This window comes from Pezoporus occidentalis, unplaced genomic scaffold (genome assembly GCF_034315485.1).
Source record: "Pezoporus occidentalis ecotype Australia unplaced genomic scaffold, CSIRO_AGI_Poc_V1 ctg49, whole genome shotgun sequence".
Taxonomy (NCBI): domain Eukaryota; kingdom Metazoa; phylum Chordata; class Aves; order Psittaciformes; family Psittacidae; genus Pezoporus; species Pezoporus occidentalis.
In genome coordinates, this window is record NW_026915824.1 from 2,406,369 (window position 1) to 2,432,735 (window position 26,367).

General features: G+C 38.7%; 1 protein-coding gene across 5 annotated transcripts in view; it reads left to right on the plus strand.

Moving 5' to 3' along the window:
• Nucleotides 1-26,142, plus strand: part of TBCK (TBC1 domain containing kinase) — a 103,557-nt gene extending 77,415 nt beyond the window's left edge. For 4 of the 5 annotated variants that reach the window (XM_062636658.1, XM_062636659.1, XM_062636657.1 and 1 more), the window contains 3 exons: nucleotides 7,820-7,995; nucleotides 12,201-12,360; nucleotides 25,487-26,142. In XM_062636658.1, the coding sequence (XP_062492642.1) occupies nucleotides 7,820-7,995; nucleotides 12,201-12,360; nucleotides 25,487-25,597 (447 nt within the window). In that variant the 3' untranslated portion in view covers nucleotides 25,598-26,142. The remainder of the gene's footprint in view (nucleotides 1-7,819; nucleotides 7,996-12,200; nucleotides 12,361-25,486) is intronic. The other variant, XM_062636662.1, reaches the window with a different exon arrangement.
• The last annotated feature ends 225 nt before the right edge of the window (nucleotides 26,143-26,367 follow it).

The window sequence follows — 26,367 nt, forward strand, 5'->3', positions numbered from 1 at the left end:
AGGTCTCTGTCTAACACCAAGAAACATATGAGATCACATTGCAAGGGAAATTCCTCTTCCAGTTACAGTTTGCATTGAGATGTGATATTAAATTCCCGTTGATTTTGGTTTTAAAGAGGGCAAGGAAATCTGATAGTTTAAGATTCTGTAGGTTTGGGTTTTTTTTCTCAAGCAAAGTAATACAATTTCTTGTCAAGGAGAGAGCATCTGTCGAGTCAAAAAAGAGGCTCTGATGGAAAGTGGGGAAGGCTTGCAAGATCATTCTTGCTGCTACTTTTACTTCAAGTTTTATTTCATGTTAAAGCATCTTGTGGGTATTTTCAGGCATGACTGGATTATGGCTCAGCTTTTTATTTTAAAATGGTTCCCTGCAGTGGTGAGAAGTGTTTACCTGTTTTATCACATCAGAGACATTAATGAGACTTCCCAGCATGTCTGCCTAGCTGCATGCAGGGAGTAACTTGTCTTTCTGCTCTGCTGACTCAGCTTACTCACTCAATTATGTTATTCCAGGGAGAGAGCGAGAGGTTTCCTTAATAATGAGCTACTTTGGCAAGCACACTTACATTTCTATAGACTGCCTACAGTGGTGTATGAAGACATTTGGAGAATGCTTATGGATTACAGCTGGCTAGAAGTTGCTGTTTGCACACTCCTTTTTAAGGTGTGGGTTCTGGAGCTGGAACCTTTGTGGGGAATCAGGGTGGTGGAGGAGAGGTGGAGAAGTACAGCTTGCAAACTAAATGGAGCAAACTTTAGGAATAGGAAGTAGAAGGAGGCAAGGAGGGTAGCAATAAGATGGCAAGGAAGGACTGAATCTGAAGTGTGAGTTTGCTAGAGAGGTTGTATTGAGAACAGTGGCTTTATAGTGTTTAGAAAATTTTCGAGAACATTTCCTAAAATCTGCACTTTTGTTTGTTTCTCTTTTAGAAGTAATTCTCATTCAACATCAAAAACATTAAAACTGTTTTGCATGCCATTTGCTAATAATGGTTATCAAAAAATGGTGGGGATGGAGGGGGAGGAAATAGGGAGTCTATCAAAACTTGTATTCCTTTTTATTTATTTATGATCATTAGAATACCTGCCTGTTTAGGTTTCATTCTGTCAGTAACAGTGGATTTAAGCATTAATGTTTCTCAGTTGGTACAGGACTTAAGTATTTACCGGGCCATCAGAATTAGATGTAGTCATTCTGCTTGTTTAAAAACAAAACACCCCACCAAAGATAAACATGCAAAGGACAATGGTCTTAGGGGACTAAGTACTGCCTTTATCTACTTAATTACGAAGGATATAGACAAAAACATTTGCATGGAAAATACTAAGTGCAAACATGCTAGTAATGATTGGTTTCAGTTATAAAATACTTTTGGATAATGCAGCTAAAATCCAGTGTTCTTATTTAATTGGCTTTGTTCTTAGATGCTTCCTGAAAACTGACTTTGCGTGTCTTGAAAATTCTTTTTTGGATAAGAACATGATAGCAGTGGCTTTGCTTATAAATTTGTGCTGAAGTGTCCTGTTCTTGCTTATTCTCCCTCTTCTACCAGTTGTTTTCTTCTGACAGTTATGTTTTAGTTGGTATAAAATAGTGCTACTATATATAATTTTTTTTTATCTCAAAGTTTATGTGATGGCACCATGGGATTGAGTATTATTTAGGTGAAACTCGCTGTAAATAAAGTTAGCTTTCTTCCATAATGGTTATTTAAAGTAAAACAAAGCACAAACAGAAATGTCTTTGCTACAAACTAGTGTGACTTTTGATTTGGAGTTGCATCTGTTTGGTTGCTGTGTGAATCTGCCTTTGTCTCTTTCTCTGTTTACTGAAGTCTCCAAAACCCACTATCTTCTAAGATGGTTCCAAAATGTTTTTGTCAGCTTATTTCTAGATATACATGCATACATTGGTTTCAGAAACAAAATACGATATTCCAGCTGTCTGGAATGACATCTTCCATGAAGCACTTTTTTTTTAATGAAGGACTTTGATACTTTGACTGCGTGGTTTTACTTGAACACCAGATTTTGATTATATTGAGCTTCATGCTGAAGTTCCTTCTGTATTAAATTTGCTGCAATAAGCTTCACCAACTTCAAAGGCAAAAGGGGGAAAACCCTGCTTCTACTCAGATAAAGCTGTCCTTTCCATGGATAAAAAGTTCCTTTATACCCTCTCTGTTTTATCAGATGGAACTGTTAAATTCAGGTTCAACAGAACTAAAGATACTTCCTTATTTTCTAAATAAATAAATAAATAATGTATATCTTTATTTAATAGCCAGAATGAAATGCTTATAAGAGATTACAGGCTAATGGAAAAAGAGATAGTAGCTATGATTGTGCCAGCCTCATGTTGTGGAGTCCTTTAATCTCTCTGAAGCTTGACTTACAATTGGAGAATTCTTAAGCAGCTTTAATTCCTAATATTAAAAAAAAAAATCATAATAAATTCCTAATGCCTATTACTTCTTATTAAGAGCAGTAAATGCATATGGCTCAGCAATTCCCAGGCCTATTTGAAAATTAATGGGGTGAGAACTAAGTACTTTGAAAGTAAAGAATTTAGGGTGTTGTCAGAGAAAATTCTGTGAGGCAAGCAGAACTCACACTTCAGCTTAAGTACTCTTTTTCCTATTACTAGCCTGCTGATCGGGCAATCTTCCCTGATGAACAACTTCTTATAGCTGACTAGTATAAAGCAAGATTCATGCTTGAAGTTAAGATACGATAAAATCACAACTGTGTAACTGGACTTTTAACTACCTTCTGGAACTGTGCTTAAAGTAGAGCTTTTGCCTTTTGTAAGGAGTGAGGGGTGGTTTCTTAGAAATTATGTTCCATGCCTGCCTTTGAAAAGAGTAAATAGATCGCAGGAGAAGGATGAACAAAAGGAAGGAACATTGTGTGTGATATGCTGCTTGAACTTAAGCTTTTCCCAGTGGTTATGCTGGCTATTTTTATTTTTAAATTGTCCTTTTTGTAGCCCAGATAGACTATTAAGTATTACTGGTGTGCACATTTTGGTTTGTGGAATAATCCTTACACCTTCCCTTCATTTTAAAACAAAAAATTGCAGATTCAACTATATGTAAGCAGGTGTCCTGAGATGTAACTACCTGCAGCTTAATTTAGCTGGAATCAAAATCTTGGATACTACTGCCTGTTCACAATTTGTTGGATATTTGTAAATAGTAACTAAGAGACTGTCAGTGCCCTAAACTTTTTCTAAGAGCCTTAAACAACTTGGTCTGAAGTGGGCCCTCACCCTTCCCTCACCTGCTGTTCCTTTTAGTTCTTCACAGCTGGAAACTGATGCCTGCAATGACATATTAAAGCCTACACAGGGAATTGAAACCAGCAGTAAGGACAAATATTAAGCCTCCTGTCTAACATGTCAGCCTGCATTTTGTGCCATCTCTTCTTAGCTGGCCAGGCTGAGGGAGAGAGTAGTCACAGATGTGGCAGACAGCAGCTGGAACACTGTTGTGGAGGGTAGTAGGAAGGGTGTTAAAGGTTCAGGAGAATCTGCAAGGTTTAGGTGCTATGGGGCCATGACAGCCTCAAGCACTGTCTGAACTTAAGTCCAGTGCCAGACTACAGGTATCCCTAGCAGAATGGTGGTATGAAGAGGAGAATTGTGAGGTGGACTGTTTAGGAGGATTGACAGTTTATTGTTAGCTGTGTCTAGCTTGTGCTGAGTGACAGTTCATTAGAAAATTCCTGTGAAGGACATGCCTCACATGAAATACAGTTGTTATCAGATACAGCAGATAAAGTCAATTTTTAAAATATAATTAGGAAAGATGGTCTTATAAATGCATGTATATATTTCACTGTGCATTTGAAGGAAATAAATTCATCTGATAAAACAGTTGCTAAAAAAGAAAATTCAGCAATTCTATTTCCCACAGGTCTGTTGAGGAGCTTTCAGCTGCAGCTTTGTTCAAAGCCTACATAGAGATAATGTATTGCTAAATATGCTGTTGAAGAAGATCTGGACATACTAGGTCAAAGCAAGGATGATTGTAAAACTCACGGTTGAATGTGTTTCTCCTTATTTTCAACCCAGTTAAAGTAAAAAAAATGTCCTGGTTATTGAAACCTGTGCACAGGACAGATAAAGTTTACCTGTGGAGCACTTCTTGTGGCGTTATACTTTCAGATGAGGAGAAAATATTTTTTTATCAGTATAGGAAAAATTTTACTACTTTGTTTTCTGCTGTAGACTTCATGCTTGCCTCTTAAACTTTTATTCTTTCCTGAGGCATTCATCCCGTCTGCTGAATTAGACAAGAATTACATAAATAAAAGTAGGAAGTGGTTGTGTAATTGGTCTCCATCATAATGTAAATATTTCTCCATAAGCCTTAATTTGGGTCATCTCAGCCAGCTTCACTGGCATGGTCCACATTTATAGTGCCTGACTTTGCTGCCAGGTTTATTGTTACCTGTAATCTGACCCTACTTTAAGGATAAACTCTTTGCAGTGGACTTACAACCCTTCCCACCTCAGTGTTGCTCCACAGATGTTCTCCTGAGCAAGAAGTGTCACTTGAGGAGGGTGTAGTGACATCTGCAAGTTTAAGTCATCAGGCAGATTAAGCTGTCTCAGCTAAATGTGTATTTATGTCTCCACTACTCTTTTTACATTGATACCTTTCTTGGATACTGCAGACTTGTGTCTGCTCTGAATCCCCTAGACATGAACTGCTGAATTTTTTTTGGCAAGTCTGAAGTTTGTGAGAAGAGTTTGGTTTTTTTCTTCCTCCTCCCCTTTGATGCAGTTCATTTCCATGGACTCTTCTTGGGGAAATCCAGCTACTTGACTCGGGGGCTGCTTTAGACATCAACTGGGAGTTGGCCATGTCATCTGTCACACTGTTATTTTTATGGAAACAGGTCTCCCTTGAGTATTTGCTATTCTGTTGAAACAAATCATAGAATCACAGAATACTTAGGGTTGGAAAGGACGTTAAGATCATCTAGTTCCAACCCCCCTGCCATGGGCAAGGACACCTCACACTAAACCATGTCACCCAAGGCTCTGTCCAACCTGGCCTTGAACACCTTGAACCTCTTATGCTGAGGACACCAGAACCGCACACAATACTCCAGGTTAGGTCTCACAAGAGCAGAGTAGAGGGGCAGGATCACCTCCTTTGACCTGCTGGTTACGCTCCTTTTGATGCAGCCCAGGATACGGTTGGCTTTCTGGGCTGCAAGCGCACACTGAAGCTGGCTCATGTTCATTTTCTTATCAACCAGCACCCCCAAGTCCTTCTCCACAGGAGAACACATTATCCAGAAAATCAAGCATTTTTCTGATTATAAAGCATTGTCACCTCTGATATTCTGAATTTGGAAGGAAATTATGTACTGAGACTAGCAATTTGTAAGTTCTGTTTTGAATACTGTCACATACATTGGAAAAGGTGGGCTAATGCATTCCCTGAAGTACAGTTACGGATTTTGTGAGTAATTTTGACTGCTTTTTGGTAACATACTTTACAACAAAGGCATTTCTAACTGCAAAAGGACTAAGAAATCTTTTTTTTTCTGAGATATAACTCAGGAAAATATGTGTATGCACCTCTGTTCTCTCTGGCATGTTCACTAAACTTGGACTAGTCCTCAGGTTAAATGAGAAACTAGCATGTTTAGAAAACAAAACAAAGCTAGGGCTACCAGCAGTTGGTTGGTTAATACCAGTTAGTAATGCTTCCATTTCCTTCAGTTTTTCCTGTTCTCTTGATTTGTTTGGTTTTGGGTTTTTTTACCATGGGCCATATGCACGTAGTGTCATGAATCAGTGTGATCACTGCAATCTAAAATAAGATTATAGAAATGGGATATTTTTTCAAAGCAGAAAATTTGCTGTTGTGGTACTTTTAGAAAGACCTGTATGTTGCCTGTACTATATAACTTTTTCTCAAAGGTAATACATGATAAAGTTCTTTTTGTTTTTTTTTAGTTTTCCACTTTCTGTAGTCCATTTCTGTATGCTGTGCTCATGTTCTGAACAGCTGCAGAGTGCAGAAGCAAATCTTCATGATGAAATGGCTATTTCATTAATGCAGGTCATCTTCTTCAAGAATAAGACATCAAAACAGTCTGAAGATCTTTCAGAAGATGGTCCCTGATCCTAGTCATTCTCTTTCTTCCTGTCTCCTGACAAGCCAGAATAACTCACTAGAAACAGCTATAGACTTAATTATAAATAATTTTTGCCTTTAATTGACCTCCTGCTCAATCAGAGCGCAATGGTTGCACAAGACAAACCAGTTCTGTTGTAAGATGACTAAGCTCCATGAGTGTATCTTTGATGTACATAACTCTTGGAGTAAGTTGCGTTCCATAATGCTTTCGGTTTTGCTGGTGGGTTTTTGTCTTTGCACATGTAGCCAACCTGTTAAATCTGCTGGATTAAAGCATAATGAAAACTTTAATATTTACCTGTGATTTTTCAGATTGAGGCAATAGCACCAACAGAAAAAAAAGTTACAAAAGACAATAAATCAACTCCTTAACACGATGGTGCATGCCAATGTATTTTTAATTACATAGTGCATGAAAATTTAAAAAAAATAAAAATAAGCACTTTCAACATTTACTTGAAGTGAAAAAAACCTTTTAGTGAAGATACAGTTCTGAAAGTCCCACCATGGTAGCTGGGAGATTAAAGAAAAAAGTCTCATGTTTGCATATATAATAATAGGAAAGGTGACTGTAACAGTCCTTCAGCTTTTAGATCTTAACATAGGATTTTCAAACCTGATGTTCCCAAGGACAGAACCCTAGGGCATGCCTATTGCTTGCAAAGAATCCAAGTGTGACCCTCTTAAACAAGCTGGAAGTTTCCCTTGTGTTTTATTTTGTGTGAATCAAGCTAATTCTTTTGGGTGAAACTAGTTGTAATGGCACTTAAAAGTTTCAGCAATGTAAAACAACCGTTGAAGGTAGGTGGAGACATATGGCTTTCACAACTGTCTAATGGTGGCCATACTTCATTATTTTCTTCTGCAGTTCAGAGATTTATGTGTGTTGGTAATTAATGAAAATACAGGATTTCTGCATTGTTATTCACAAAAATAAGGAGGGTTCGACTTTTGGGTTTTTTACTTTATTTAGATATGCATGATCTTTTAAGAATTTAAAGTGAAGAAATGCCAGCACTTAGAAATAGTTCTGAGATAATTCACAATGAAGGCTCTCTTACGAAAAACAGTTCTCTCCCCCAATTTCCTCATCCCCCAAAACTAAGGAACAAATTTTCTGGGTCATAATACAGGATTGTTTTCTTACACTTCTAGTGTCCTGATTTGTGCCTGGTCTTTGGCTGGGGTGATACCTGGTGTTTAGATAGCTTACAGAGGCATCCCTGCAGCTTTTGTGCGAAGTCTACAGTTGCTACCCTTTTTTCCCCACTCCAAGGATGAGGCCTTTCAGCTTCTTCTTTCAGAGTGTACGTCCTAGCCAATTTATGTAACTTCTGGTGCTGAGAAACTTCTTGTGTGTTTTGTGACCCCCTCGGCCACAGTGAATAATTCATTAACAAATCACAAACTGAAATAGTTTGCACAGATTGTCAAGCAATTTTAGTTTTTAACAACTTCAACAGAATAATTGGCAGATGGGCATTTGGCACTGCTCTGGAGCTTTTCTGTCCTGATGGTTTTAACACAGACTGTTTCAGAGTTATAAGGAAAAGATCTGTTTCTGTCTAACTGGGTTGTTACACTTTGAGGTTGTAAAATAAATAGAAGTTTCAAAGAACACCATGTATTCTATCACCTTTAATTTTCTTCTTTTAAAGTCTAGGGATTCCATCAAGTTGGATGACCTGAAGGCAGAGGTGTCACCACGAATTTCAGCAGAAGATCTGATTGATTTGTGTGAGTTGACAGGACCTAATCATCCCAAAACACCTGTAAAGAAGACAAAGTCTAGCAAGCCAAAGTTGCTGGTGGTGGACATCCGTAACAGTGAAGAGTATCCTTCAAATCTGAGTGCCAGCCTTGCCAAATCATGCTTGTGTTAATTACTTCCTCATTGTCTGCAGGCAGTGAAATGTTAGAATGGTAAATAATGGAAGGGATGTGGTAGAGGTACAGTGCAAGGACTAATGGTAGACTTTGTCATGGACAGACTCGGTTTGCAGAGAAGAGGACAAATATATTTTTGCCTTCCCATTTTAAGCTGTGGGTCTAGTTAAACCACTTTGTTAAGAGTAGCGTTTTTTTATCACAAGTGTTGTCAATAGACCTTCCTTGTTTAGTATTTTGCAAGGGTATGGGGCTTTCCAATTAAGTAGAGGGGAGATAAAGAGGAGTTAATAGCTCATATGCTTTGCCAGTCCCTCAGTGGAAAATCAATTCCTATTTAATGCCTTCTTGGTACTGTCAGGAAATGCAGCCATATGGCTGCCTAACATATCTTCTAGTTACCTTTAAGACTTTTCTGATTATAAGCTATCTTGAAGCTATATTTTTATCAGCAACTTACTTATTTGTTCTTTTTCAAATACATATTTTTTTGTGTCTGAAATATTTTTTAAAATTGTTTTCGTGAAGTAGCATAGTTATGGGGCTGGGTTTGTTTGGGATTTGTAAAGGGGAGCCCTTCTTACAGATGTGCTTTGCCAGGAACACAGATCTTCATCAACATCCTTCTAAAAGTGGGATAATGGTAAGATTTCATTAGAGGTAACTGTTAACATTATGCTGAGTATTTGGGAATAGACTTGGTTTGGTTTTGGTTTGTTGGTTTTTTTTCAAGTATTGCTCCTTTCATAATAGCAAAGGTGATGTAGAATTTCGTTTTGTGGTAGGTGTACTCTTAGCTTGCTGTGTCACAAGCTTAAAACCAACTTATTTACATCTACATTTGTCCATTAAGAATTAATGTTTTTAGCTTAATGGACAAACAGTACTCAATGGAAAAATAGCAAAAGAATCATGAGATTTAGTCCACCTTTTACTTTCAGAAAGGAAGTTCATTCCTTTTACGTACATCTGGCTTGTTCTTAGAGATCTCCAGTAAGAGAGATTCAACCAGCACCCAAACCCTTATGATTAGAAAAGGTCTTCCAGTGTCTAACAAATGCACTAACATACTGCATGCTTACTAGAAAAGTGTAAATTCAAGACAGTGAAATGAATGATGGATTGGTGCCAATATTTGGGCTAAAATATGTAGTAAAAAAGTAAATAAATAAAGTTTTAACTTCATCTTTTTCATCTAGCTTGTTAAAATACCACTTTAGAGGTAATTGTATATGCAGAAAAACACTGCTACTAACATTTTTCTCTATTAAATTTTTAGCAATATTTGTGGCAAAGTCAGGTGAAGTAGAAAAGTAAGTCTTATTTTTACTATGTAGAGGTAAATTTACTATTTATGTAGTAAATAGAATAGTATAACTGGACTATTCCAAATTAAAACTGTTTATTTTTAAGGAATTACAATTTTATTGTAGGCCAAACTTGAATCTGTAATGTGATCCTCTGTGTAGTTAAGACAGAATGGTCAAAGGAACACAAAATGTAGTTTTTCTTGCATGTATTAATTTCATGCATCAGTTAAGTATTCCAGTTAAGCAGAGATACATGTGTCTGGGTAGTTTGACTCTTTATTTTCTGGATTTCAGCAGCTTCTTTACTCCTGGATATCTAGTCTGTTGAAAACGTGGTCTTCTTTATTCAGAAAACAGTAAACATGCAGGCTATTTTATGAGAGGTAATTTCCTCATCAAGAGAGAATACTTTTCAGATTCAGTTTAAGGGAGAATTCCCTGGAATTAAAAGCTTATTGTTACTGCGTAGAAAGCGTTGATACAACCAAGTTAAATAATGTTTCTATTTCTACATGCATCATTCTGTTATTAATTATTTAAGCTAGAAATCATCAAGGAGAATGCAGAAGGAGAGCAAGTAATATAAAATGCCTGGACTACAGTTGTTGCACTGAAAGGCAACTTTCAGTGTATCTGTGTGTAGTAATAGATTTATTTACATTATAATCAGGATCAAAGTCAAGGTGTTTGTTAGATTAGCTTTCCTAATAGCTTGATAGTAGGTTTTACTGTACTGTTGTACTAATCTTATTCTATTCTAGCAGAGTAGATTCAAAATTTCAATTATTTTGAAATCATTTGACTGCTATGATGTGAGGGGTTTTATGAGGCTGCCTTTCATGTGACAGACCACTGTGAGGTGTTTCAAAAATATGGTCATTTCATATGTTTTAGTGTTACTCATCTTCATTATCTACGCCTGTCATGCTAAACTTCACCCTCACTTTGTTTTCAGTGTGATTTGAAAAAAGCATGAGAGGACTTTCAACAAGTATCAAACATGTTTCATTTTTCATACTAGGATGCACTTGAAAGCTCAGGCATGGTTTTGTAATAAAGCTCACATTCCAAGGCCAAGAGCTATTGGCCCTTTTTCCCTAGTAGACAGCTTTGTATCAGAAGACTTTCTAATGAAAAGGTAATAAACTCAAAGCAGTGCCTATATTGGCCAGCAATTCATCTAAGACTCATTTCTTTTAGCATGTTAGCAGAAATACTGGCAGCTTTCCATTCCTGATACAAAAATTGTAACTGCATAATTACAGTCTCTCAGTCTGTAGCATAAAATCTTGGCCTTTTTGTTGTCTTAGTACTGGAATGCTTGAAATGATCGCATAAGGTTAGGGAGCATGTGAATGACAAAAAAAAAAAAGCATTTTGGATCTGTCTAGTTTGGTACTAATGTTGATATCGAATGTATTTATATTTTAACAGATTAGGTCAAGTTTCTCTGAGCAGTTAAGCATAGTTGTAATGTAAGTGTGAGCAACTAAATCTGTCCAAAATAATTTTTTGTCTAACTGATGATTGTTTCAGAACTTTTACTGTGTTCAGTGGCAACGACAGTAGTGTGGTTATACATGGGATTGAGGAAAGGGGGTTGGCACAGATTAGTAAAGGAGAGATGTCATAATTTTCCCCTTCAAAATAGAAACAAACTGACAACACTAATGAATGGTACGTGATGATCTTTTGTTCTTTCAAATGTTTTTATATAGCCATGTTTATCCCAAACTATAACAATGATAATCATAAAGCTGAAGGTGTTACACAGATCACAAGAAATGCATGCTAATATTAATCTAGGTCAATTAAATTTTATCTCCATTTAAGGCACCTCCTTTATTAAAAATTATTCTGGAATTTAATTATTAACTGAAGTAGCTTTCTGCAAGTACAATTATAAAGAGTGACTAATTGGATATTTGATATTGTGAATATTTTTGCAGAACTTTTCCGTTTTCTGTTTCCCATCTTGTCAAAGCTGTTCTTTCAAATTGTTGGGGAAAGGGAGTGTTCCCAGGCTTGTGTGTACAGTCCATGAAAGTAATTCAGAGGTTTGTCACCGTCATGGTGCATTTTCAAATTCATAAAAAGTAATGTAGTAGTGGTCCAGCTTAATTTTATGGAAGAGACTTTCACATTCAGTATTTGATCATAAAATCTCATTGAATGATCATCCTTTGAGAGTGAAGCACAGCTGGCTATATCTCAGTGTTGCTTGCACTTGCATGTTGTTTTCTTTTCAATACCAAATACAAACTTACTGGGACTGCAGATAATATATATGATGCTCATTGTCTGGGAATCTGAGTGCATGTGCATTAGAATTCCAGTTTGGATGAAAATTGCAGGGGACTCATGGGGCTTGTCAGAAGTCCTAAGGAAATTTTCCAATAATCCCCATTTAGTTTTGGTTCTCATTTCAAGTACTTCATTTTGCATAAAGCATCTCTGGAAGAGGTGCTCCTGCTGCTTGTTGGTAATTGGCTCCTGTTATCAGACTAGAGCTGATTTGAAGTAAAATCCACGAAAATATGTATGCTGTGGATAGTGGTTCTGTAGCACAAAGTGTTTCATTTAGCAGATCAGTTTCTGTAGTGCTGTGCGATGTCCTTCATGGAGAAACAACTCTTCATTCCATCCTTTTTTTAATAGGTAGTGTCAGAAGTTGTTTTCTTCATAAGAGTAAATAATCAAGGAAGTTAGTCAAAATACACCAGCATAAAAGACCAGCACTGTTGTATCATGACAGCCAGCATGAAGAGTAGGTTCCTCCTACAGCTTTGCATGTACCACAGATTTCTCTGCTTTTCAGATGTCCTTAACTGATCTTCCTAAGCTTTAACCGTGGCCACATTTCAGGCAGCATCAATGTCCCATTTGCATCAGCATTTACTGCAGAAGGCGATCTTGTCCAGTGTCCAGCAACTGCCACACTCCAGAGCTTTAAAGGAAGAGTTGTGGTGATTGTAGGAAATGCAGTGAAGAACACAGCTGCTGTAAGTATATTACTATAACGTGTATATTTATACTTAAGAATACATCAATGGCATGAGTTCAGACAGTAGTAAATAAATGCTAGAGTCTGGGTAATTCTAATTAGTAACTTTGGGTATGATGACAGGATTTGGAGTGATTTTTCTGTTACTGTTTATTTCTGCTTCTGGACCAAGACATATTTAGAATCATAGAATCATAGAACAGTTAGGGTTGGAAAGGACCTTAAGATCATCTAGTTCCAACCCCCCTGCAATGGGCAGGGACACCTTCATGCTAAATCATATCACCCAAGGCCTCGTCCAGCCTGGTCTTGAACACTGCCAGGGATGGAGCATTCACAACCTCCCTGGGCAAGTGTATAAAATGCCAAGAGCCAAACGGAGATTATTTCAATGACACCTTACATGTTTAATGGTGGTTATGCAGCTTTCAACAATTACACTGTAAAACGCCAAACATCCTAATTTTACCTCAGTAGGATCCTAGCCATTCACTAACCTCCTGAGGAATAGGAACAAGAAAAAGAAAGTGCTTTGATATTCACTAATGAGTGTCTATGGGACATATCCCACATACTACCAAGTAGTTTTCCAGGACCAGTCAGAATGTTTTCTCTGAAACAAAGGAAAACTGCAAGTATTCTGTTTAAAACAGAACAAAGGAACAACCTGAAACAACTGTGTGACGGACAGAAAGGACAGAGGCTTTTACAGTGCAGATTGTGGATTACACCATAGTTAAGAAGGTACAATTTTCTCCTGTAATGTAGTGACACTTCTTATGCAAACTTAGAATTTTTTTTTAAATGTTTTTAAATGAAAATTGAATCTTTCCTTTGCAGTGCAGCTAAAGAAAATTTTCAGTGTGCTTAGTAAGTGCAGGTACTTCAGTCATGTGAAAGGGTGCTGCCTTATCCTCTAAACCCTGACTTTCTGCAGCTGAGACAATGTTGACCCAGTTTAACTGGGATTGTCAATATTGTATCATTTCCATAGAAGAGAAATGCTCCTTTGCCTCGTGATTTGCCTTTAGAGTTCTTGAAAGTCTAACTAAAGAGTTTAGAGTTTTAAATAGCAACAAAATACTGGATTGACCAGTTTGACCAGAAATTAATTAAATACTGGTAGGGACTTGCCACCTCTATCACGTCCTTAAAGTACATATAAAACCAGCCTCAATTTGATTTACTCTGCATGACTGCACAGAGCTGTTTGCAGCTATTCACAAATTTAATCATTCCAAAACTGTATGGCTTGCATGACAAGAACAATAGCTGATACTTTTTGAATTTTACTAGTTAATCCAATCATACGAAAAATTGCAGATGTGAATGCTTGGAAACAAAACAATTTTGTACAAAGAAATGCAAGATGTTCAGCTTAAAATGTACTTTTTCTAAGCAGTTATGTTATTTCCAGCTGAAAAGGAATGAGCCACAAATTATACCCTCCACCATAAAGGAGAATTTTTCAGAAGCATTCACTGATATTTACTCCATTAAAAATATGGAGATTGGCACTGTAAGATGTTTGGTTTAAATATATGCAGGAAGGAGAGAGGTAGGGATGTGTGGAAAAAGCACTGAGTTTTTTAGGGGCTATTTGTAATTAGAAGGTTGAATCTTTCTGTTGTGTTTAATATCAGTAGCCTACTTGGCATCATTAAATAAATAATAAATTAAAAAAAAATTTAAAAGTTGAGTGTACTGAGCAGAGGAGTTCGGGAGGAACTACAATGCACCGAGTTCTGTCTGGGGACAGATGATGAGCGAGTTGAGAGTCTGTGGGTGAGAATTAAGGGGCAGGCTGGCAGGGGGGATACTGTTGTAGGTGTCTGTTACAGACCACCAGATCAGGGTGAGGAAGTTGACGAGGCCTTCTACAGGCAGCTGAGAGAGGCCTCACAGTCACAGGCTGTGGTCGTCATGGGGGATTTTAACTTCCCTGATGTTTGCTGGAAGGACCACTCGGCAACCCAGCCGCAGTCCAGGAGGTTCCTCCAGTGTGTGGATGATAACTTCCTCCTGCAAATGGTGGATGAGCCGACCAGGAGAGGAGCGCTGCTGGATCTCATCCTCACTAACAAGGAGGGTCTGGTTGAAGCAGTAAGGGTAGAGGGCTGCCTTGGTTGCAGCGACCACGAGATGGTGAAGTTCAGGATCTTGTGTGGTAGGACTAGTAGAATACCAAGTAGAATTGCAACCCTGGACTTTAGCAGGGCAAACTTTGGCCTTTTCAAGCAATTGCTAGGGGAAATCCCGTGGGCAAGGCTGCTTGAAGGAAAAGGGGCCCAAGATAGTTGGTTGACATTCAAGGACTGCTTTTTCCGAGCTCAAGATCGGAGCATCCCGACACGTAGGAAGTCAAGGAAGAGGGCCAAGAGACCTGTGTGGCTAAATAGGGAATTGCTGGGTATGCTCAAGTGGAAGAGGAGAGTTTACAGGTCATGGAAGGAGGGGCTGGCCACTTGGGAGGAATATAAGGCTGCTGCTAGGGGATGTAGGAAGGCAGCTAGGAGGACTAAGGCTTCCTTAGAATTAAACCTGGCAAGAAGGGTCAAGAACAGCAAAAAGAGCTTTTTCAAGTACATGGCAGACAAAACTAACACCAGAGGCAATGTAGGCCCACTGATGAACGGGATGGGTGCCCTGGTGACAGAAGATACAGAGATGGCAGAGTTACTGAATGCCTTCTTTGTCTCTGTCTACTCTGCCGCAGGCAGTCCTGAAGAGCCCTGTACCCCTGAGACCTTAGATGAAGTCAGGTCGACGGAGCGACTTGCCTTAGTCGATGAGGAATGGGTTAGAGATCAGTTGAGCAATCTGGACATCCATAAATCCATGGGTCCAGATGGGATGCACCCGCGGGTGCTGAGGGAACTGGCGGAAGTCATTGCTAGACCACTCGCCATCATCTTTACCAAGTCCTGGGAAACGGGAGAGGTGCCTGAGGACTGGAGGAAGGCAAATGTCACTCCGGTCTTCAAAAAGGGCAAGAAGGAGGACCCGGGTAACTATAGACCGGTCAGCCTCACCTCCATCCCTGGGAAAGTGATGGAACACCTTGTCCTTGGTGCCATCTTAAAGTATATCAAGGATAAGAGGGTTATGAGGGGCAGTCAACATGGCTTCACCAGGGGGAAATCATGTTTGACCAATCTCTTAGCCTTCTATGAGGAAATAACACGGTGGATGGATGATGGCAGAGCGGTGGATGTGGTCTACCTTGACTTCAGCAAAGCCTTTGACACAGTCTCCCACAGCATCCTCACGGCTAAATTGAGGAAGTGTGGACTGGATGACCAGGTAGTGAGGTGGACTGCGAACTGGCTGAAGGAGAGAAGCCAGAGAGTTGTGGTCTATGGGGCTGAGTCTAGTTGGAGGCCTGTAACTAGTGGAGTGCCTCAAGGGTCAGTACTGGGACCAGTATTATTTAATATATTCATCAACGATTTAGATGAGGGAATTGAGTGTACTATCAGCAAGTTTGCTGATGACACTAAGCTGGGAGGAGTGGCTGACACGCCAGAAGGCTGTGCTGCCATCCAGCGAGACCTGGACAGGCTGGAGAGTTGGGCAGGGAATAACGGGATGAAATATAACAAGGGAAAGTGTAGAGTCCTGCATCTGGGCAGGAACAACCCCAGGTTCCAGTATAGGTTGGGGAACGACCTGCTAGAGAGCAGTGTAGGGGAGAGGGACCTGGGGGTCCTAGTGGACGACAGGATGACCATGAGCCAACACTGTGCCCTTGTGGCTAAGAAGGCCAATGGCATCCTGGGATGCATTAGAAGGGCGGTGGTTAGTAGGTCGAGAGAGGTCCTTCTTCCCCTCTACTCTGCCCTGGTGAGACCCCATCTGGAATATTGTGTCCAGTTCTGGGCCCCTCAGTTCAAGAAGGACAGGGAGCTGCTGGAGAGAGTCCAGCGCAGGGCAACCAAGATGATTAAGGGAGTGGAGCATCTCCCTTATGAGGAAAGACTGAGGGAGCTGGGTCTTTATAGTTTAGAGAAGAGGAGACTGAGGGGTGACCTTATAAGTGTCTATAAATATATAAAGGGGGAGTGTCACGAGGATGGAGCCAGGCTCTACTCAGTGGCAAACAATGATAGGACAAGGAGTAACGGGTGCAAACTGGAACACAAGAGGTTCCACTTAAACTTGAGAAGGAACTTCTTCTCATGAGGGTGACGGAACACTGGAACAGGCTGCCCAGGGAGGTTGTGGAGTCTCCTTCCCTGGAGACATTCAAAGCCCGCCTGGACACATTCCTGTGTAACGTTATCTAGGTGTTCCTGCTCTGGCAGGGGGATTGGACTAGATGATCTTTTGAGGTCCCTTCCAATCTCCAGCATACTGTGATACTGTGATACTGTGATATGCAGAAAAAGCCTTTTTCCCCTTTTCATCCTTTTGTGTTTCTATCTTTTGTATTTGATTTAGTGCCAGATGATGAAACATTTAAATTGGAAATAAAATGCTGTCTAGAACTTGGTAGACTAGAGGGAAACCTGAAAACTTCATCACAGCACTGTTCCAGCAGGAGGCAAAGGAAGCCAGGAGTGCCACAGACTTAAACATAGCTCTGGCTCTAGTTGAATTCTTGTTAAACCATTTAATTTACTCACCCTAAATAATAGATTGGTTGATGTACAAGAGCCTTACTGAATGTGCCATTAGCAGCATAAAGGTATTGTAAAGAGGAGCTTGCACTGGACATCGTGTTGTGCTGCTTGGCTCATGCTTCTCTGCGGAATACTTCCATTAGGCTGGTTTTCACTTCATGCCAGCCTTTCTTCTCCTAAGGGATTCTGGGCACTTGGTAACAGAGCAGATACTTGTTTGTCTCTGAAAATAGCAGGAAACCTTTACATAAAAGGCATTATGCTGGAGTTAATCAACCAGATTCTATTTTGCTTTTTAACTTTTAAGTGGTAGCATCTCTTAAGTGAATTAATTCCCCTTTTCCCACGTCCATTGATAGATAAGTACCTTGTAAATTGCAGTATAGGCAAGGGATCATTACAGCTGGGAGAATGATACTTAAATAGGCAATGAGTGCTGAACTGTAGCTCCTTTTTTTTGGTGTATGGCAAATAGCATGTCTTCTGATTTTTGTCACTTTCAAAGTCTGAGATACAGCAAGTACAAAAGCAGATGGTAGTTATGCATATGTAGGATGGGAATTGGTTTTTTGGTCTTTTTTTGAAGAGTGACATTAATTCTTCATCTCCCTGTCTTTAATCAACTCTTAGGTCCTAAGCTATTATCTGTTTTCATTTCCAACTTTTTGCCTCTATTACCACAGTATTGACTGAAATTAGAACAAGAAAATACCTTGCCTGTTACTAAATCATACTCCAGCAACTCAATTTTCACAGTAACACACTTCTGCTTGTGTGATGTGGAGGTTAAATGTATATGTGTTTCCTGTTGGTTTGATAAATGCTTAAAAAACGTGTCTTTATAGCAGGGAAGTAAATTCTAAACCATGATGTCTGATTGTTACATTAATTATTTTTTGTCTAGATAAGTTATGCTGCTGTAAATATGTTGTCTAGACAATTTCTACAAGTTTCTGAAGCAAGTAGTCATTCTTATTGCATCACAATAGCTAATAGATAAAATGTATGAATTATCTCCAAAGCAAAGATAAGCATTCCTGATTTTCCATGAGATCTTTCTGACCCTTTTCAAGGCAAGAGGGAGAGGGTCAAGTTCAAGATTCTTCCTGTATAACATGTTCCTAGCCTGAAAAAAACTCTATTTTCTACACACTCTAAAAAAACGCATTTCTTGTTATAAGAAATCTGAGACACATAGGTTAAAGTGTCCAGTTACCACTGAATTTGTGTGATTTTGTTGTCATCTTCCTCAGGCTTATGAAAAAGGCCTTGCCAGAGAAGCAAGTCGCTGCATGCTGAAGTTGGTTTCTTGTTACAAACCTGTCTTAAAACCACAAATGGATACCCATTAAACTTCATAGGGCGATCTGAAGATTAGGTGTTGCATACAATACCAAAGAGCCGGTGCATTCATGCTTCTAAAGACAGATACATTTAGTTAGAAGGGTCCAGTGAAATCTCTGGAGTGAAAGTAAATAGAAATCAGGAGAAAAATTTCTTGAGATATTTCCACTGTACATCTTCTAGATTCTACATTTCCTTGTAAGTATTCTCTGCAGAAAAGTGATTGAACAAGGTGAATGAAAAACCGAAGGTACTTTCTCTTTGCGGGGATGGAGGGGTTCCTTATGATTCCCAGAATGGCTTTTTCATGTTTGTTTTATTAAGGCATCACCCCCTCTTCTGCACTCAGAGACTATTGGAATCATCAGGTGCTTCTCTGTTGCCTTTAAAGACGAAGAGATTAACTAAGACTGAAAGACTTAATCAGCAGCAATCCTGCTGATTGTAACTCTACCCCAAACAGGGTTAAGTCTTCATTATTTTATTCTGTAAAGTTTGTATTATTGTAATATGCATAGTGAATGCATGTTTTCCTTCATCAACAGAAAGTAGCCCAGCTGCTGTTGCCAGTACGTTGCTCTTCACACAGCCTGGGAAAGATACTTGGGCTGCCAGGCAGGAGTGGTGTTCTGCTTTTGAAATTCTGTCTGTCAGTGGCTTGGATTAGTTTGCTCTGAATGCCTAAGGTACAACAGAGTGACCTAAATATTCCGCCATGCAGCTAGATATGAAAGAGGAAAGGGGGAAAATGGAAGATGGAGTCTCAGGAGCAGAATCTGAGTGTTCCTTTTCCTCTTCTGAAGTAGGTGCCAAGGAAAGTAGGCTACTTCTAAACCTCCAAATAGGTTCCCTCTCTTAATTTTTATTCAGACCAGTGGCTACAGTTACCGTAAATTTTAGTTGTAGTCATTGTTTGGCACATCTGGGTGCCTTATTTCACAGAGGTTTGGATGTTCCCAAGATGAAGGATTGCAGAGCCCTCCACTTTACCTATCAAAAATATCTGACTTCTGAGATGCTGGCAAGCAGGATCTCAGCTCTTCTCAATCATCTGGACAGGAAAGATGAGAAGTGATGAATCCTGAATCCTGGAGTGGTGCTGTCAGGGTCCAGAGTTTCATTCAGGCATGTCAGCCTTGGGTTATACTGTCTTTGTGGGCTGCACCTCTGAAAGAGCACCCTTGTCCTTGTATGAGCTTGCATGGTTTAGGTTGTATCTGCATCACTCAGGGGTACTGCATTGTAACATAGAATTATCACTTTCTGCGGCTGTTTTTCAGCTCTAGAGTGTTCCCTAAACTGAATCAGCTTTTGAAGGGGACTAACCAACTGCTTCAGGAGGGAATGTATCCGTTGTATGGGAAGTCCAGTGACTTTTGTCCTAATGTTTAAGAAGAAATAGGACAAAACTGGCAGTTTGAGTGGTGTTAGTAAAAAGTACTGAAAATCACAAAGGTTTTACGCTAACAAGTATTCCTTTGAACAATTTTCAAGATATAGGGCAATTTTTAGACCTAGTGGGGTAGTATAATCTTTCAGGAAGACTCCTGCTTTTGTTTTTATATTTTAGTCAGCTGCTATGCATCTTTATAAAATTACATATTTCTGTTCACTAGCAGCTTTTTTTATTTTCTGTTGAATCAAAAATAGAATAGGTTTGCTTTCTGCATTTTAATTTTACAATCCATGCAACTGTATTGTGTGAACTGAACATATTTTGGTCAGTATAAGTTAGCTGCATTACAACTAAATCTCCACAATTGAGTTTTCATTTTCAAGTGCTCACTGTCAGCCTGGTGGGTTTTTTAATAAATTTTTTAAATGGAAAAGTAAAAATGCAGGTGTTTAAAATTTATAACTTGGAGAAATGTGTTTATTCTCACTTTAATTCTTGGTAAAATTTATTCTGAAACTAGCTATTAAATACTTGTTTGTGTAGGCCTGTTTTCAAATCTTTGCATGTAAGTATGTAAGTTACCTCTAAGTGACTGCTGTATTTTTGTACTGATGGAATAGAAAGTGCTGCTTTTCAGCCAGGTCTGCACGTGAGGATTTTTCCTTCATATTGTTAGAGTAGGTTGCCTTTTTTTTTTTTTTTAAAGTGTGTGTTTGCACAAAATTGTGCTTTTTGTATTTCCATTCAGTTTATGCTACTGACCATTAACTAGGCACTGTTTCTTTGATATGGGAGGCTTTAGGGGCCTATTTTTCCATTGGTGTTAAAGTGCCATTTCATTTCTCTGGAACCCTTTAAGATAAGAAGTAAAAAAAGTAGCTCAGTAAAACAATCTTGTGTGCTGGGTCTGCATTCTGGCATGGAAAGTATTGTTTAAAAAGCTCTAGACTTTACACCTTGATTATTCTGTGCTTTCAGAGTGGTGGCTGAAGTCATACAGCAAAACAGTTTGCAGTCCTTAAGTGGTTTGTGTAGCGTGTGCTTATTAATGAAAACCTACTAAAAATCTTGTGGCAATGGATGAGTACTACAAAATTGGGTTGATATTTCTCCTCCAGCTTTTAAAGTATCTCTTTTTCTTCTGAATCTTTCAGAATATGATATTAACATTTATACCCTGGTAACATTTGTCGCAGCAGTCTTTTTTTTGGTATTCCGGTACAGTATGATACTCCTCCTTCCCTCCCAACTTGCCCTTTAATTACAACCTGTCACAAGAATGTCTGAAGGTGAATAATGTTTACATAGCAACCCTGATGGCTAGCCTGAAGGGTGCTGGGAACGATGCCACTCAAGCTGTTGTGTTATTAGACTCCTTGCTGTAGACAGTCTGAAAATGTGATATGCCTGGTGTAATACATTTGACATACTTGAAAGCTGTGATTTCACTGCTTGGAACGGGGTAGTAGAAACATTTTGATAAATGCTCCAGTGTTCAGATTATTAAGGTTCTTGATGATACTTAAAGAAGCAGTCCTGTTATGCTGTTTGTATTGACAGCAACACCAATACAGGGTAAAATGTTTAATATTTGTCCAAATTTTGATATGGATTTGCTGTGATCTTGTCTGTCTTTAAAAGCCTGACTTCTTGTATCTGCATGAAAGAGTCTTAGCTGACTGCTTTCAAACATAAATTACGAATGTCTGGCTCAGTTATGCTCACCAGGAAAGCTGTTTTATCTAGAATAGATTGATGCATTACTTAATAGAGGAACAGCGTTTCCATAGTTTTCACCAAAGCCATCACATAGTAGTCATTAAACAAGTTGTTCACATATTCATCTTTTCATATGTAATATTTGCTGTGAAAGTAGAAGGAGTAAGTTCAATTGAAACACTAGATGCAGCCAGTAAAAACATAGTAAGTAACTGAACTTTCTTGGAAAGTGCATTTTGAGGAAAGGCCACATGAGGCAGAAAGGGAAAAAGCCTTAATCTTGTAGCATCCCTCTAATCCTCTGCCTCAGACAAGCATAACTCATTTCGTCCAACTAGTGGTGTTGTCTAGATGGAAACAGAAGCCCTGCAGAGGACTGTCATCTTGGTGGTGGTATGGGGAAACAGATATATCTCAGAAGTAATGTCAACACAAACATTTGATAAATTTGAGAAAGTATAATCAATATACAAATGACATAAGGTCCATTTCTATTTAAAATTAGCCTGAATGTGGAACTTTTATTGTGCACTATTTTTATAGGTTTCAATAAATCTCTCTTAAAATGTAGGTGGTTTACAGGTTACTGAGGGTGATGTAACCTATTTGCTTATCTCCTCACCATGTTATCTTCTGTCTTAAAAGCACCTCTGTAAATTGTTTAGTGGACTACAAATTACATATTCACGTAGCTGTTATTAAACTTCTAGTTGACAATTTATGATAGCATTTGGAAAGGAAATAGAGCCCATGTGGGAAGTGTAAGGTGGCAGTTCCTGCTGTAAAAAGTCTGTGGCATTAATTAAAAGAAACACCTTGAGCTTTTTTTGTGGACCACTGATTTTTTTCAACTTTTTAGGATTTCTTTTTTTATTTCTTGGGTTTAAGTTACTGACATTTGAACGTTAATGAAGGTCACATTGTGGAAGAAAACTGTGTAGCTATTTCAAATAGTCTGTCCTCTCATGGCAGTCCATCAGTACACATGCCAGAAATAACACTTTCATGTGTTTTGAAAATATGGCTTCATACAGTGTATTTTGGCAGGCAAAGTTACCAGGTGGTGCTGGAACATTTCAGAAACATTGTGAACAAGTTCCTGTTCTTGTCTGTGGCAGAGGTACTCCTCTGTTGGGGAGAGGAAGGCACAAACATGTACTGAGGAACAGAACTATAAAAAGTCAAAGCTTTAACTAGGAAGACTGCAGTACTAGTTAGCAACTACTTCTAAATCTACTCTTCACTGAAAGTTACTATTTCCACTTTCAGTGATACAGTGTAAGAAGGCAGAAGGTAAAACTAGGAATGTCTTTAATCGGATCAAATTCTATTACCCTATGATTTAAGCCTTGACACTTTGCAGTTGTGGAGACAGGTGTATGTGCAAAGCTCTTGGAGGCTGAAATATGATGGCGGCTCTCAGCGTATGGCAATATACATGCCTTTGGGCTCCTCACTTGCAAATAGTTCCCACAGTGTTGGGGTACCAGTAGTAGTACTCTGTATTTTCCCTGGCTGTATGTTGAGATGCAGTATTTTGAGCTGTATTTGGAGCCTTTTTCACCGAAGATATGTAAACAACTGCAGACTGTCCTGTGACAACTTACAAGAAAAAGTCAGTTCATCTTGTGGTGGTATATCATCTCATTGTGCTCTTGTGCCTTCTGCCTGTCATTTGCTAACAGCCGCAGACTCTGCAGTTGCATGCTTCAAGGAGGCCCTGCAAGAAGTGAGAGATTCCTCACAGTAAGATTATAAAGGAACCTCTTATCGTACATAGTGAAGAAAATTTGTTTCCAGCCAAGGTTACTAAAGCTGTTCTAAAATACAGAGGGACACGGGGCTTAATGCTCAACCCCGAAATGCAAAGCATTTGTTTGCATATTTTCATATTTTCTAATATTACATGGAATATTAGTTTTATTATGGCTAGGGCATACAAACACTTGGAGCAGAGTTTACAATTTATTGTCTGAATTGTAAAGTTATCAGTAGACAAGAGAGTGGAATCTCTCTGCTGACACATGGGACACTGTACTTGCCAAATAACATTCTGCTTTCTCTCAGTCTGAACGTTTGTGGCCATTTTTCACTTCTGCCAGTTATGAGCAGCATTAGTGTCTGATACAGAGCACCATCCATTAGTCACAGGTGGAGAGCACTGTGAGGTGACAGATAAGTACATATGAAGTAGAGATGTCTGGTAGGAGTATTTCGCTAGGAATGTATGCTATTTTTGTACCTCATGGTATGCACAGCTGAGCGCTGTTTTTGACAAACAGAAATGTCTTTGTCTCTGTTTTACTGTATACCATAACTTCATGGACTGTGATTATAGCAAGAGGTTGTTGGACTCTCCCAATGAGAGGACCTCCATGTATATTACACCACCTCTGCATCAGAAAGCCTTTCTAAAAGCCTGGCATTTACTTTTCTCATGAAAAGTGGCATCCACATATAGTTTAACTTTACTATTAGCTGGTTTGATTGTTTGATTATGGGTATTTTTTCATTTGATCCTTTGAATCCTGTACTGACTTGACCCAAACTAATGGAAGAAGAGATTATTGAACTTCTTTTTGGTCTTCCTTAGGCAAGTAACTGAAGCAGATGTAACAGTCAAAATGTCTTGACTGATCACTATGACCTCTTACTCTGTCTCAACAAGTCCTCTGTGGTTACAGGTCATGTACTAGTTGCTCATGCCCTGGTTAAATCTATCCTGAAACACAGAGAAAGGAATGAAGTAGCTATGTCTGACACATAGTGAACAGAAATAAATTCCTTGCATATACAAAATACCTTCAGTGTGAAGCAAAAGTTCTCGCTTGGAAGGAGTTTAAAACTTTGGTCCTGTGAACTGTTACCTGGTAAAGAGTTTATTTCAGGATTTGTACTTGATCAGGTAATCATGTAGTACATCTTGTTCTGCCTTAGTATCTGTTATACTATCACAGGTAATTAGAAGGAATGTAAACGTAAAAAGAAATCCCGTGCACTGTTTGGATGGTGTGTCTACTGCTGTTCTAGAGTTGGTAATTTAGTTCTTTGTGCAAAGTTAGTTCTTTGTGCAGTTAGTTATTTGCACATCATACTTGCACAGGATTCTGGAATAATGTTACAAATTATTTTAAAGAGTCAAAAAGGGAATTAAAAGTATTTTACATACCCCTTTTGGATGCACTCAGTAATTTTATAAATTATACTAATTTTTCAACCATCTCAAAGACTGGCATGGCAGGGCAGTTTTTTTCACAACTATTACAAATAAAGTAAAAGTACTATAGTTTCTCTGATTAATCCATTTTGGTGGCTTGCTTTTTAATGTATTGCAGTCACTATTTAAAAGGCAAGTTTGACATGTGATACACAAAATGTTCCTTTTTTATTTTAATATTTTAAAACTTTTGTAATTTTAATTTTTTAATTATTATTGTTATTTTGATACACAAAATGTTGTTCCTTCATCAGTATAGCAACTGATGTATAATGGGTTAATTGAGGAGAAAGGCTTTCAGGGATTGGGGAGGGAGGAGGGAGATGTGCTTGCACTGTGTAAGCTGCCTATGGGCAGACTAGGAGCAGGGGAAGTGCAGCTGTTAGACCCCAAATTTATATTTGACATCTGTGAAATTAAGTCATGTGAAACAAGTTTGACAGGTAAGCAGATGCTATACCATCGAACTGTGATGCTTGTATATTTGGGATTCTACAGAAAACAGCTGGGATTTAGACTAATGCAGAGAAAAATACCTGTTTCCAGCAGTTACCTGAATATTAGAAAATCCTGTTAGGATGAGGTAAAGTCCTGCCTAAGCAGAGATAAATAAATTTCAGAGTTGTCAGTGATGCTTTCATGACCACCAGATTAATTCCAGCTGCTTCAACACAGGCCTGGGTTCCTGTGTTGGACTAGTTGGTGCAAAGAAGGAACTTCTAGGGCCCAATAATTTTTTCTTTTGCTTAACTTGCCACACTGAATATGAAGTTATTTTTATTTAAGGACTGTAATGTACAGCATGCTAATGATGTATCTGTTTCAGTTTGCAGCTCATCTAGTGAAAAACAAATATCCAAGGGTATGCATCCTAGATGGAGGAATCAACAAGATCAAGCCAACTGGTCTCCTCACTGTTCCTTCTCCACAAATTTAAGTGACTTTAAACATTCAGGACAATATGTCTGAATAGGGAAATCTTACCTGAACCCAAAGGGCATTATGGCATCTTCACTATACAAGCTATCATGATGATCATGTCTTATCCTGCAGATCTTGATCACAGGAGCTTTGTGTTTATTCTTTGGTATAGAGCTTCGGTTGGAACAGATGAAGACTGTGAAGCTTCAAGCTTTCCAAGAAACCTCTTTCAGCATTGATGTAGTGCACAACTAGTTGAGCAAGTCTGGACACAAAAAGAGTAACTCAGCTGACATTTGGTATCTTACAAAGATTTATGCAGAACAAAGTAAACTAGCACTGGATGGCTCTAAGCTGCGTTTAAATAGATTTTTCAAAAGTATTTTACTGTGAATGTTGAAACTTACAAGCTGAAACTGTACCCTGTGTGTATCCTGTGAAAAAAAGTGTGTTCTTGAATATTTTAAAGAGTAATTGCTGCATCTTGTAACCTACTTTCTTTTTGAGAAAGCATTTTTGCATCTGGATTAGAAATAAAGATGTGTCCCAGATTGGAAGTCACTGTAAGAGCTGCTGCTGAGTCAATTCAGACTGTATCATATCCTACAGAAGTGGAGAAGGCCTGCTCCTCCTTGGAGAATTTAACGTTCTATTTCCACAAACACAGCAAATGCAACAATTTCTAAAACAGTTACATTTGCCAGAAAGTTAGGTTGTTGACAATACTATGACTTATGACTACAGATCAGATACTCCATGAATAATAGTGCTTTCCCATTTTAGAAT